The 13,215-nt window shown below is 53.3% G+C and overlaps 1 protein-coding gene across 3 annotated transcripts in view; it reads right to left on the bottom strand.

Annotated features, from left to right (window-relative positions):
* The window catches only part of PLXNA2 (plexin A2), a 233,699-nt gene that overhangs the window by 30,243 nt on the left and 190,241 nt on the right, over positions 1 to 13,215 (bottom strand). For all 3 annotated transcript variants that reach the window (XM_024976076.2, XM_024976075.2, NM_001206657.2), the window contains 2 exons: positions 8,576 to 8,727; positions 2,243 to 2,360 (listed from right to left, as the gene is read on the bottom strand). In XM_024976076.2, coding sequence (XP_024831844.1) covers positions 2,243 to 2,360; positions 8,576 to 8,727 — 270 coding nt within the window. The remainder of the gene's footprint in view (positions 1 to 2,242; positions 2,361 to 8,575; positions 8,728 to 13,215) is intronic.

The following is a 13,215-nucleotide window of genomic DNA, read 5'->3' as shown; positions in this document are numbered from 1 at the left end:
TCCAAACACTCTCTGCCTACCCTGGAGCTGAGACCCTTTCTAAGAAGAGGCTCCGGGCATATCCAGGGAAGGCAGAAAGGCCATGTTTGGCAAGTAATTAACTCCCCGGGGAGTCTTCTGCTCATAACACTGATGGGAAGGCAGAGATGACACTGACTAATCTATCAATTAGTTTACAAATTGAGAACAATTGAGAATGCTTCTCTATCTGGAGCAGTACTGATTTTTTTGGCACAAAATCGATAGGGCTGAATAAAGCATCCGTGTCTGGACTGGGCCACCAAGAGTCTCTGTTAATGGTCCAAGCTCACGTCCTTCGAGCCCTCCCTCAGCCTGAGAGGGGCACGGCAGGGTAATGTTGGCTTCCCTGACCTTTACCAGGAGGATGGCCCATCGTTGGTTGGGATGTTCTACTAAGCTCATTAAATTGTAACAATCACCCTGAAGCCTAAAAGAAATGTCACTGGCCTAGAATGCATCAGAAAGAAATTGTTTCTGCCTAGTGGGCAGCAGAGTGGAGTGGAAAGTACATTTAACTGAGCAACCACACAATATGAACTCCAGTCTGCATTAGCCACTCACTAGCGACGCAATGCAAGCAAGTTCTACTCACTCCTGGAGCAAGTTTCTGCATCAGTCTGGGCTGGCAATCAGTCTTGCTAGCTCCTCTGTCAAGAGAGGAGGAAGGCGACGTGATCTCTGAAGCCCCCCCGGCTCGTCACTCTACTACTCTCTCTCCATCTAGTCTTTCTGAGTTTGCTTCTCACACAAGACCCTCTCAGATGGGGCGGGGGGGGGGTGGGCTGCAGATATAGGCCATGCATGTTTGTATGCATCCGTGTGTGCTAAATCGCTTCAGTCGTGTCTGACTCTCTATGAGCCTATGAACTGTAGCCTACCAGGCTTCTCTGTCCATGGGATTCTCCAGGCAAGAAGAGGCGGTTGCCATTTCCTTCTTCAGGGGGTCTTCCTGACCCAGGCCTTGAACCCACATCTCTTGTGCCTTCTGCATTGGCAGGCCAGTTCTTTACCACTAGCACCAACTGGGAAGCCCGTGATGCCCTCCGACCCAAGAGAAGACTGGTATAAGGGAAGGTAGAGTTGCTGAGATAACAAGGCAGAGACTGGAAAACCTAACATAAGCAGTAAAAGACTGGTATAAGGGAAGGTAGAGTTGCTGAGATAGCAAGGAAGAGACCGGAAAACCTAACATAAGCAGTAAAATGTTTTAGGCAGAAGAGAATTTTGTGATCTAATAACTTTTCAATACTCTGAGCAAGGCTGGTTTGACCCCCTCTGCAGGGTGTTAACGCTTTTTAACAAAGAACTTGATAAAACAATGTTGGTTAGGTGTCGGAAAAGGGACTTCTGGGCCCCAGAAGAGGGTTGTTCAGAAGGAGTAAAGACAGTCTTTGTGATTCCACCTGTTGCCTGGGTGTGAAGAAGTGTTTTCAGGGCTGTGTATGTGTGTAAGTGCATGCAACACACCAGTACACAGAGCAGCTCACTCTTATATTCCTCCCCGTGGTCGCACACACAGACACGTGTCCCTGCAGGATTTCAAATGGCTCCTCTAAACTCCCTCTTACAATATCCCTGGCAGAAAAAAAAGCATGTGGATAAATATAGACCCTTTTAATTAGGTCCCTCAGGCTATCTGTCCTCATTAGGCTGGAATTAGACAAAGATATCACATTGGCAGGACAAAGGGCAGCACCTCCCCACCCTGAGTTGAGGATCCACTTTCTAAGAAAGGTCTGATGTTGCTTATTCAGAACCCTGACCTGTGGCTCCCTGGGACTCCCAAGTGTCCGAAGAAGCATTGTTGGTCGTGAACGCGACTCACCCGGGAAAGACAGGCTTTACTTTTTCTGGTTTCCTACTCAGTCTGCAAGAAGCCTAGAGGCACTGGCTTGGGAAGGGGAGGGTGGGACTTTCCTGGGAGAAGTTGGGAGCAGAAATGTGCCCTTTCTGGGAATCTGCACCCCAGCAACTGCCCAGGTGGCGCTAGTGGTAAAGAACCCACCTACCTGCCAATGCAGAAAACAGAAGAGACGTGGGTTCGATCCCTGGGTTAGGAAGATCCCTTGGAGCAGGGCCTGGCAACCCATTCAAGTATTCTTGCCTGGAGAATCCCATGGGCAGAGGAGCCTGGCAGGCTACAGCCCAGAGGGTTGCAAAAGTCGGACACGACTGAAGCGACGCAGCAGCAGCACAGCCCAGCACAAGACCCAGTACTCACCACAAAGGTGTACTGTTGATGGGACTTGGTCATGAACTCCGGCTGACACTCGCCGATGCACAGGCGCACAGGCCCAGAGGTGGTTCCCACGACGGCGTGGCCCATCTCACAGACGATCCTGACGAGACAGCAAACCTTCCCATCAGAGACTTGGGGACAGCTGGCATTCCTGCCTGTTTGCTCACCCCACCACAGTCACGGTGAGTAACTCAACACAGTCTTACACCAGGGCTGGACCAAGACAGCTTGCTCAACTGTGTGGCTGTGTGACCCTGGGCCAAGGACTTTCCCTCTCTGGGCTTTAATCTTTCATGGACACAGTGAGAAGGTGGATGAGCGCATCTCTAAAGACCTGCGTCCCTTCAAAACGCTATGCTGCCTATTTCTACGAACAAGCCTGCAGTCAGTGCCTCGTGCAGGGCTCAGCACTGAGTCCTGTTCCAATATCCGTGGGATAAACCTAATGCCCTGCAGAGAGACCGAGGGGCAGGGCAGAGGCAGTGGCAGGCCAACACTTGAACACTCCCGAGAAGAAGGACTGAGGACTGACTGGGCAAGCTGACTCATGTGTGGTTCGTTTCCCTCCCTGTGGTTTGCAGTGAGGGGACAGATAATCTGGCCAGACAGTGAATTCCCCGAACCGGAGCTCCCGGCTGAGTGAGAGCAGCGGCGTCCAGGGGCAGCGGGTGACGGGGTGGCAGGTGGATAAGTTCATTAGGACGGCAGTCGACACTGGACTCTCACTTAATCAAGGGCTGAGCGCAGGAAGCTGGTGGGCGAGGCGGCCAACCAACCCCGGGGTTGGAAATCATGTCTCATGTCAACAGGAGAGCTGGAGGGAAGAGGGGGCGGGGCACTCCCTCTGCTGCTGTGCAAAATCGATGCCCCCTCGTGGGGTGGGGGCTTCCCTGGTGCCTGAGATAAGCCACAACAAGCACATTTACAGACCGGTTGCCTTGGCCACAGCCACCTCTAGGAGTGGGCAGCAGCTGGAGCATATGGGAGGAAGGGAAGGAATCAGATTTTTGGGGGGACCTCTTGCCCGGAATCCTAAGGCATGGGGTGGGTGGGAAATGGCCCCACCAGGCTCAGTAAAGAGAAACCCTCCTCCCAATGCCATTTAAGAGCTCAGAGCAGGCTGGTGCCCTTGGTAGGCTGGCTTAGTGGGGGAGCCAGAAAAACAGACCCCTCTCCAGTAATCCTCAGCATTATCCAGGCACGGTGGGGAAGATCCGTGTTTAACCGAGCAATGCTTATCTCAACAGCTTCTCTAGGAAGGAAGGTAACTAAACAGAGATTTCATTTCGATGTAATAAAACTTGCATTAAACAAATACACGGCGTGCTCGCGCACACGGCATGCCACCGAGCTCCATCTCCTTCATAACAGTTAATCCCAAATAAGTACTTTCACTCCTGGTGAATATTTACTTAACATGCAATAACTGTCTTATTGCGTTTAGCATATTAAGTTCGACAAGACACTAGTGGGTGCGTGTCGAAGGCTGTTCTCCCCTCCTTTTCGCCAAGGATAAATAAATTAATTATGAACCCACAGTAAAGATGATAGTGATGATCAATTAGTATTTTACACATAATTGTCTCCTTAAACCTCATTAGAGGAGCATTTGAGAAGCTTCATTTGAGGTACTGCGTGGGGTTATTTCCACGCTGCTTCCTGCTTGGAGTCACAGCCCTCCTATCGGGCTTCCTGGGCCCCAGCGCCTGCTCCTGTCTGGGGTCCCTGCCATCCAATCCTGCTGATCTGCCCTCTCCAGCAGCATCAGCGGATTATCTCTGCTCTCTGCTGGAAGTGGCGGGGAGGGGAAGACCAAGAGGAGGAGGGAGCAGATGAGTCTCTTTCCTTTCTCATCAACGCTTTCTTGTCCCTCACTCACCCAACCTTGGTCACTGTGCTGGAACCACCCTCGAGAAGAAAAAGCAGGAGGAAATCAGGGTGGGCTCGAAGTCCGGGAAAGAGGAAACGTGAGAACACATGAAGGTCATGGGCATCTTTATTCCTCCTGGGACCTAAGAGAGGAGAAGGCCCAGGATGGCCTATTCTGCTGTCCCTGTAGGGGGTGAGCCATAGGGCTGGGGCCTCTTGGCACACTCTCTTTTCCAGAACATATTCTTGCTCAGGGTTCATGGCCCAAAAGGTGAGCTTTGCGTGTCAAGCACCTGTGAGAAGGCGGACGGAGGGGAGAGGGCGCTGCCCCAGGGCCCAAGGCTGAGTGCCTGCAGCTGGCTCTGAGTGTCCCTCCTGGAAGGGAGTGATTGGGGGCCCAGGGACTGGTCTGCAGGGAGGGCCTGCAGCCGAGTGCTCTCCCCGCCGGTGGAGTGGGCTTCTGCTTCATCCATCCCTCTCTAGAGTGGACAGGGGTGGCAGTGGGCTGCAGAAGGGTCTGTTTGGTAAGTCTAAGAACTGGGTGAGAGTGCTAAGGATGCAGACCACGTTGTAGGGAACTCTGGCCACCTGTCTCTCTTCTTCCTTTTCATTCCTGGGACCCGGTGCTTGCAGTGAAGGATGGAGAGGCCCCCTTGACTGAGTGGATCTGTTACTCCTGCTGGTGTTTGATCCCTGAGCTCGAGGGCAGCTGTAGGGAGTGCAGAGGGTTATACTGAGGATGAGGGTCAAGCCAAAGTGGAGTCTCTCAATAATAACAAGAGCTCCAGCTTACTGAGCTGCATGTGGCAGGCGCTGTACCAGACAGGATCTCATGTCATCCTCAGACATCCTAAGGGTGGGTCTTACTGTCTCTATTTTTACAGACAAGGAAACCAAGGCTCGGAGGTGCTAAGTGACTCATCTATGGCCAGAGAGCTGGCAAGTGGCAGAGCTGTGATTCAAATCCAGGTTCAGCCTGGCTCCAAAGCTCATGCCTTTGATTCTCCTCCACTCTGCTGTCCTAAAATCAGCGGAATGCTCTCTGTGTGTTTTGTGGAAGGGACAGGGTGGACAAGGTGGCTGTCCTGGGGTGGAGCTGAGGTTGCTGGCGGAGGTGGAGGATGGCAAGGTTGGGAAGACCTGGGTTTCTAAGGCTTTGAGACTTAGCCAGCTGCACCCACTCCCTCCCTGGCAGGAGAGAACCACGGGCAGTGGTGTGGGTACCACTCCCTCCTTCAGGCCTTACAGGTCAGCAAAGTTCCTGTGGTTAGACTTCTGGGGGCCGCCTACCTCCCTGTCTCCCTGCCTCCTCCCAGCATCCCTGATAGCTTCAGTCTCCCTGTGTATTACCAGGAGACAGGAGCTGGGGATGTTTAAAGTTTCTCCTTGTAAAATGAGGAATTAGACTAAATAACCCTTTAACAGTTAGCTTCCACATTTGAAGGCTTGACTCCTCCTGGTAGATAGTGGGCTTCTGGATTCACATTAGTGCCACTGATAATGCTTTCTAATGATGGGAGTTGTAGATCCTATGAGGCATAGAGGCTATCGTTTCTGATATCCTAGGGACCGTAAAAGTGATTGCAGAGATCTGTTTCAACAGACCCACTTTCCAGATGAGACATTTGAGGATCATGGAGCAAAGGGACTTGCCCAAAGTGACAGAGCTCATCAATAGCTGAGCTCCTGGCACCCAGCCCAGTGCCCTCACCCCACCCTGCACCACCTCCTGCAGACTGGCATGGGTGGTGCTTTTCTCCCCATGAGCATGCATCCTTGGGGTGGGGAGCACATGCAATCTAACATCCATCAAGGCATGGCTGAGCTCATAGATACAGCAGATGAGAGAGACCGGGGCAGGTCTCTCATCCTAAGCGGAGTCTGTCTCATACAGAGCCCCTGTCTCAGGAAGGGCTGAGCTGCAGCCTCAACCTGCCTCTCATCACCCAGGAAACGTCCGGTGATGGAGTCATCCGGCCCTCCCCAGACCTGTGGGGCGCTGATTGCAGGACTAAGCAGGACCCTTTAACCAACATTAACCTAATTGCTGAGTGATAGATGGCGTGGCACAAGCATATGGTGAGTCATTACCGTGCCCGCTAATCCTGCCCGTGCCCGGGACTCTGCACTGGGCCCATTTAGCCAAATTCATCTCTCACAGACATCTGTAATGATTGTGCCTGCTGCTCACTGCCCGGGATGGAGGCTTTAATGATGTTAACAAACTCTGAAACCTCGAGAGCAGTGATGAGCCTGACACGCTGGAAGCCAGGGCTGCGTGCAGCCGAGGTGCGGAATGCGCCTGCCGCTTCCTGCCTGCCCCGTGCCCAAGGAGACAGTGGGGGTGGTTTTCTAGGGTGCCTCCTGGCCTTGCCAGGACCCCTGGCAACCATTCACCTTCCCAGGCTCCTTTCGTATCCTCACTTTCAGTTTTTTTGAGGGAACTTTCTTCCCTGGGGACCTGTGTGGGTGTGATGCATTTGATTTCAAAGATGGAACAAGCTTTCCTGATGTTCCCAAGGCATATTACAGGCTCCTCGTTTTCATCTTACTGAATTCTCCCCCCAAACCCACGCGGTTAGAATCGTGGTTTCCTTGAGGCCAGTGAAGAGTGGAGAGACGGAGCAGTTTACTAAGGTCTCAGGGCTGCCCGGAGTAGATGAGGCAGGACTTAGACGACTTTTTTGAATCCCAGATCCCTGGCTATTTCTATGTTCAGCTGCCCAAGACTCAGCACCTCTCAGTTCAAAGCCTTACCCTTTCATCTCCCGCAAACCCTTTCCTTTGCAACCCTGTGGCATGTCACCAAGTTGGAGACTTGGCCTGTGTCCCAAGGCCTAGGGCACGTCTGTGAGGCCAAGGCGGATTTGGGCTCAGTGTGACTGAGTGTCTAGCTGGGTCTGGCCGGGCACTGGGCTCTATAGAGACTGCCTGACCACAGTCCGCAGGCTCCTGGTTCCTGCCCGCCAGCTTTCCCCTCCCCTCCTGGCTCAGAATTGCTACTTAAATATTTCCCCATTTGCCTCTTCATCTCTTTCCTGTAGACCTGGCCAGTCTCTCCTCCAGGATTCATTCCTTGAAGGGCCAAGGCTGATAATGAAGGGTTCAGTCTGCAGGATCTGAAGGTCCGAAGGATCAGGCAGGCGGCTTCTGCTTCCCCCGCCGGGAGTCCCCAGAGTCGGGGAACTCAGCCCCCGACTCTGACCCTGTCCTGGCCATCCTGGAATCACGGCCTCTGACCCAGAAAACCACATGCTGACGGATCATGGGATTTTCAGGCCACTCTTATCTGGGAGTCTCCCCTGGCTGTTAGGGAACAGCAAGAGGCCTGAACCAAAACTTAGGAGACCTGAGTTCCAACTCTCTACGGCCACTTATGCCCTGAGTGAACGGGGGTGAGGGGGTGGGGGGATGTCACTTCATTTCCGGGTCTTTTGCTCTTAAAATAGTGATAACAATGTCTACCTCTCAGAGTCCTTACTCATTAGAAGCAAGAAAATGGATGGGAAAGCCTAAATGCCGATGGAAGACACACTGTCTTTTTTTTACGGTTGCCAGTGCCACTTTTCTGGTTGTTACTCAGGGCTGGCTTGAGGGAGGCTGCAAGGTGTGGCATCTTAGGGGAGAACGCAGCTTCCAGCCCTGCTCACAGCCAGGTTCCCAGTGCCCACTGCAGAGCTGCGTGCCCGCTGGACCCAGGGTGATGTGGCCCAACTCTGCCTGAGAAATCATGCAGGAGACCCTGGCGGCCCCCTCCCTTTCTCCCTAGCGGGGTAACATCACTCCTGCTGCCCTCCCACCCCCAGCAGCCCCCCAGCCTCCTGCCCACCTCCTGTCCACTGACTCCACAGCGGCCGCCACTGCCAAATGAGCACCCCAAATTGGAACATATGTCACTCCGGGAGCCCCGTTCGCCCGTCCACCGCTACATGCCTATTTTCTAATTTCCAGCTGACATTTCCCTTAGTGAAATAAATGAATTTGCTCCGGCGGAGGCCCTGTTCGGATTAAGCTGCTGTCAGAGCCCCACGAGCCAAACAAATTGTTGCCCGCAGCCCACCGAGTGGGATGCCTTCCAACAGGGGGCCGGAGGAGAAGGGGGAGGCCGAGGAGGAGAAGGGGGGAAGCCGAGGAGGAGAACGGACGGGCTGGGAAGGCAGCTCAGTCAGCCAGTGGGCAGGCGGAGACCAACCACGGGGTGGCCTGGCACCGGGAGCCCTGATGCCAGAGGAGCCAAGGAATTGGAAATCACATAGAACAGGACACTCGAGGAGTGGAGGTGGGCCAGGAGAGGGTCCTGGGAAGGCTTCAGGGAGTGGGGTCCCTGGGAAGAGGGAGACGGGGGATGAATCCTGGAGCAGTCCCAGAGGAGAGAGAGAGGGGCGAATCCTCCCCAAGCTTTGAGGGGGTGGAGGGAGGGTGTGGGCCTGAGCAGACTGGACTCACTGCTCAGCGACGATGTAATCCCCTGGCAGGGGCGTGCAGGGCACTCCGGCCACTTGCACGTGGTGGGCGATCTCCGAGAAGTCCAGGCCCAGGTTCACACCGTGGATGGTCACTCGAGTCCCCCCTTCAGGAGGTCCGGACACCGTCAGGATCTGCGGGAGGGAAGCGGGAGGAGTAATTGGTCGGTCACGGCAGGAGGGGCATGGGCACCTGTTTCCCTCCCTGCAGGGAGGCTTTGGAACACCTGGAGTCTGGGGTGGAACTGCATTTCCACCACTTTAAACTTGTCTAGGATTCCAACGTCATCATCCCGACAATGAAACTGTACCTACTTCATTGGTTCTTTAGGACCTCCATCCAATGACGCCTTCATTCATTCGTCCACTTATGAGAAACAGATTAGGAGAAAGTACTAGGCTCAAGGCAGGGCTTGAATTCACTAGTTGCCTGACTGAAAGCAAGTCTCAGAATCTCCCTGAACCTCAGGTCTCTTTAGTTGGGAAGGAGGATAGTCCTCTCTAACCAACGTCACCCTGGAAGCTCCCACATGGAGGGTGTCCGGGACCATTCTGTCAACTCCCAAGGGCTCTGTAATTGTGATGACAGAGGGTGAGATGGTTGGATGGCATCACCAACGCGATGGACATGAGTTTGAGCAGGCTCCGGGAGTTGGTGATGGACAGGGAGCCCTGGCGTGCTGCAGTCCATGGGATCACAGAGTCGGACACGACTGAGCGACTGAACTGAACTGAACTGTGACATGTCATGCCGGTCGCCCCTGTGTGCTAGCCTCAGTTGAGTTTACAATGATGAACAGGGAATTTGCCCTCAAGGAACTTAGTGGTCAAGGAGGAGGAGATAAGAAGGCCATAAGTAAGGCTGATGCAGGGTACCCAGTGATAAGGTAGATTTGAAGGAAAAGCCATGGGAGCTCTGAGGAGTCCCTGATTAAGGGCCACTGCAGGGGATGACCACAGACGGAAAGTATATTTGACATTACCCAACACACACACAAAAGAAAAATCCTGTAACTCGATTGTGCTCGTATCAAAGAGAAATAGCTTCCTGATTTTCCAAAGTCTGCTGGCTTCCTTTCCAGTGAAGTGAAGTGAAGTTGCTCAGTCATGTCCGACTCTTTGTGACCCCATGGACTGTAGCCTGTCAGGATCCTCTGTCCATGGGATTTTCCAGGCAAGCATACTGGAGTGGGTTGCCATTTCCTTCTCCAGGGGATCTTCCCAACCCAGGGATCGAACCTAGGTCTCCCTCGTTGTAGGCAGATGCTTTTACCATCTGAGCCACCACAGAAGTTTCCCATGAGCCAGGATCGTTTATTTACTCATTTCTTAATTCAGTCACCAAATGCTGACTGCTTGATTTTATTTTGATGCAACAGGAAAAGGAACTTGCAGAATCAGGCTCTCCTAACGTGTAAATTTCTATCTGAGAATGAATCAGGCTCCAGGAAAAACACAGCTCTTTGGGATCCAACAGATTCCAGGGAATAATTTCTACTTTGAGGTCCATAGTTATCCAAAGTAGGAGGAGATTAGACACGAACCCAACCTCAGGCAGAAGCACAGAATTTCGGAACTGGAAGGAGAGCCAGGGTATCTTATTCTAAGATCATACAACTTGTATACATGGACCAAATAGAAAAAAAATGTCCAGGGCTCTTTTCACTGCACATTAGAGAGATAAGACAGTAAGGGAGGGAGAGAGGCAAGGAGGGTGGGGCAAAGCCAAGAGTCCACTAGGAACCTCCAGATGGGGCCTCTGGGCAGCGATGAGTGGTGAGCACAGGTGAAAACGCTACTGAAGGCTCTGGAGACTCTTCCTCCGCCTGTCTTTCTCAAGGGGGCACTGCTCTCTGACAGCAACGTGAGCACCATGCATGCGGCCTCCAGCTTGGCCGTGAGCGCACAGGTGAGAGCAGACAGGGAGAAGATGATGGTTGTGGCGGGGACACGACTGAGCAACTGAACTGATGAATACAAATAAATCCGATTCATGAGATAAATTCCTGAGGGAGGGAAAGGGGTGCCCGGAGGCATCTCTGGGCACTGGGTGTGGGGTTGGAGGTGAGGGGGAGTCAGGGCGATTTGGAAAGAAAGGAGCTGGCAGGAGGAACCTGTAGCCCCATGGCTTTCCTGTCTCTGAGGATTCTAAATAAAACCAACATGAGATCTTGGTTGTTCCACCCTCCCCGGCGCCACTTCCTCAGGTCCCTGGGCCTCCTGAGCTCTGGGAGATGGATACTTGTAAGGAGGAAAAGGAAAGGGTGGCCTCCATGGCCCTGCAGGAAGAGTGTCAGGAGGAAGGAGGTACCACTGAGCAAATCTGAGCCGGCGCCCTCCCCTGATAGCCTGGAACGAGCATCACTGGCCCGCCCTCCCCTCCTTCAGCCACCTGGATGCCAGGAACCTACTGAAAACCCTGACAGAACCGTGATGATTGGCTTGCTCTCTTTCCTCCACTTTTATTTTTAAAAATACATTCTCTTGCTCACGGCGGTTAATTACAACCTTTCAGAAACACTGTGAAATGAAATCTTTCTGGAAAGCCTAAAAATATTTTGGTCTTGCAGGTAGCACGTGGGGATGGTATTATGGCTATTCCATGATGTTGGCAGGTCCACGGGGCAGTGTCCTCCTGCTGCGAATTCACCACAGTGATCTTCAAGGGTCTGAGGCAGAGGCCTGGTCACTTGGGGACTGTCACAAATGGACATTTGTGAGCACAGAGCTGCTCAGAAGCATAAGCCAGCTTATGCTGTTTAGAGATGGGAGACTTGACAACATTATTAGCAAGCATAATCGTCTTGCATGAAGACACATCAAAGAGATGGATAGTTAGGGGTGTGGAGACCCAAGTCTGAGCCCTTCTAACCCAGGTAAGAGCTGCTGGAATCCAGACTGGGATCATCCTCACGGGTTAGGGGCAAGTGGCTGGGGAGTGCTGGGTCCCTGTGGGTCTTCCCCACACAGTACACACTATATCCTGTGCCTCCAGCACCCGGGGAGGTGGTGAAGGAGTTTGAGGGTCAGAACACTCAGCAGCCACTGTGCCCTGGGGCTTACATGGGGTGTAGCTTCCCTTTTCTTGCTTAAGACAAAACTGATGAACAAAAATCTGGATTTCCAAAACACAGATGAGGTGGTGAGAACTTGATTTGCAAGAGGATTCCCAAGGCCGCCATTACGGATGCTTTCCAAATCTATATTGTTGGCTCAGACCTCTCTCCCGAGCTCCATATCCATATATCCAATCGCTACTGGACACCTCGACTTCCACATGCATGTCCCTCAGGCATCTCAGATTTCACCACGTCTAAAAATGAACTCTTAATTTTCCCTCCCTCCACCCCCAACCTGATTGTCCTCCCAGATCCTCTTTCAAGGTTAATGGGATCACCGTGCACCCAGCTAGGATCTTGCAAGCATCTCTGTTCCCCTTCCCTCTCCTACCGTGTGTGATAAACACAGGGACCGTCAGTGCTGGCGCCCAGGTGTCTTTTGAATCCGTGCCCCACTCCGGTGTCAGAGGAGGTGATAAGCAGATCTGTGTCCTCAATCACACTATCCTCGGTCTTCCTCCATGCGATCTGACTTCCTCGCATGGCCAGGTGGTCGTCATGGACACATACCTGATCTGGGGACTGGTCGCTTGCTCTGAAAACCTTCAACGGCTCTGGCCACTGTCCAGGCAAAGTCTCTGACTCCCGGGCTGGCCCGTCACTTTCTGATCTTAGTCACTTCAGCCACGTCAGCCCTCTCACACTCTGTCCCCCAAGTGCTCCCCAGAGCCCAGGGGGTCCTGTCCACACAACGCACTCTAAAGCTCTCTGTGCCTTTGCCCGTGTCATTTGCTCTCCCCCCTGGCTTGAAAATCAAAGCGAGACAGGGTGGAGGTCTGGGCTCAGTGGAACAGAGACAGGAGTCCCGTGAAACTCACCACCTGCCACCTGAGGGCTTCCAGGTGACTCTGAGAATGAGGGTCAGGGTCTGCCAAAGCCCTGTCTGCGTAGTGGTAACATCCCGGCCATCCTGCTCTCACTTCTCCCCAGGACCAAGCATGGAGGAGAGGCTCTGTAGGGGAGGCTTGGAGGAAAAGAATGGATTCTCCAGAGAGGGCGTGAACAGGAGTCTTCAGGACACTGCCCCAGGCCCACCAGTGCCCCACCCTGGAGACTGCCTCCAAGACTCTCTCTTCAGTACAGTAGGGTTAGATGGCAGGGCACCCAGCATGGCACTCAGGAAGCTTGGTCCCCTTGGGAGTCACGTCTGGCTTCTCCGTGTAGGTCTACAGGGAGGCGAGTTGGTGGAGTCCCAGACTATCGCTTGTAGAGCTCCCAGGAAGGCCTTCCAGATCTGGGAGGAGGTGTGGGGCCACAGGGGAGAAAGTGCTAACCTCCTGGAGAGGTGAGGCAAAGATAGTCCCCCCACGGTCAGAGGGAGACCAAGAGACAGCCGGGGAGCAGCCAGATCCATGCATCTGGTCTTCTAGTTTCGGATGGGCCCCGGGCTGCCAGCTGCGCAGGGGTGCAGAAGGAGGGCCTGATGCTTGGGCGGTGTTGGCGGCCGGAAGACAGTGAGCTCGGGAGGGGGACAGACTCTGAATTCCAGCTTGATACCTACAAG

This window comes from Bos taurus, chromosome 16, assembly GCF_002263795.3.
Source record: "Bos taurus isolate L1 Dominette 01449 registration number 42190680 breed Hereford chromosome 16, ARS-UCD2.0, whole genome shotgun sequence".
Classification (NCBI taxonomy): Eukaryota; Metazoa; Chordata; class Mammalia; order Artiodactyla; family Bovidae; genus Bos; species Bos taurus.
The sequence above is the reverse complement of the archived record's forward strand: the minus strand, read 5'-3'. Positions and strand labels throughout refer to the sequence as shown.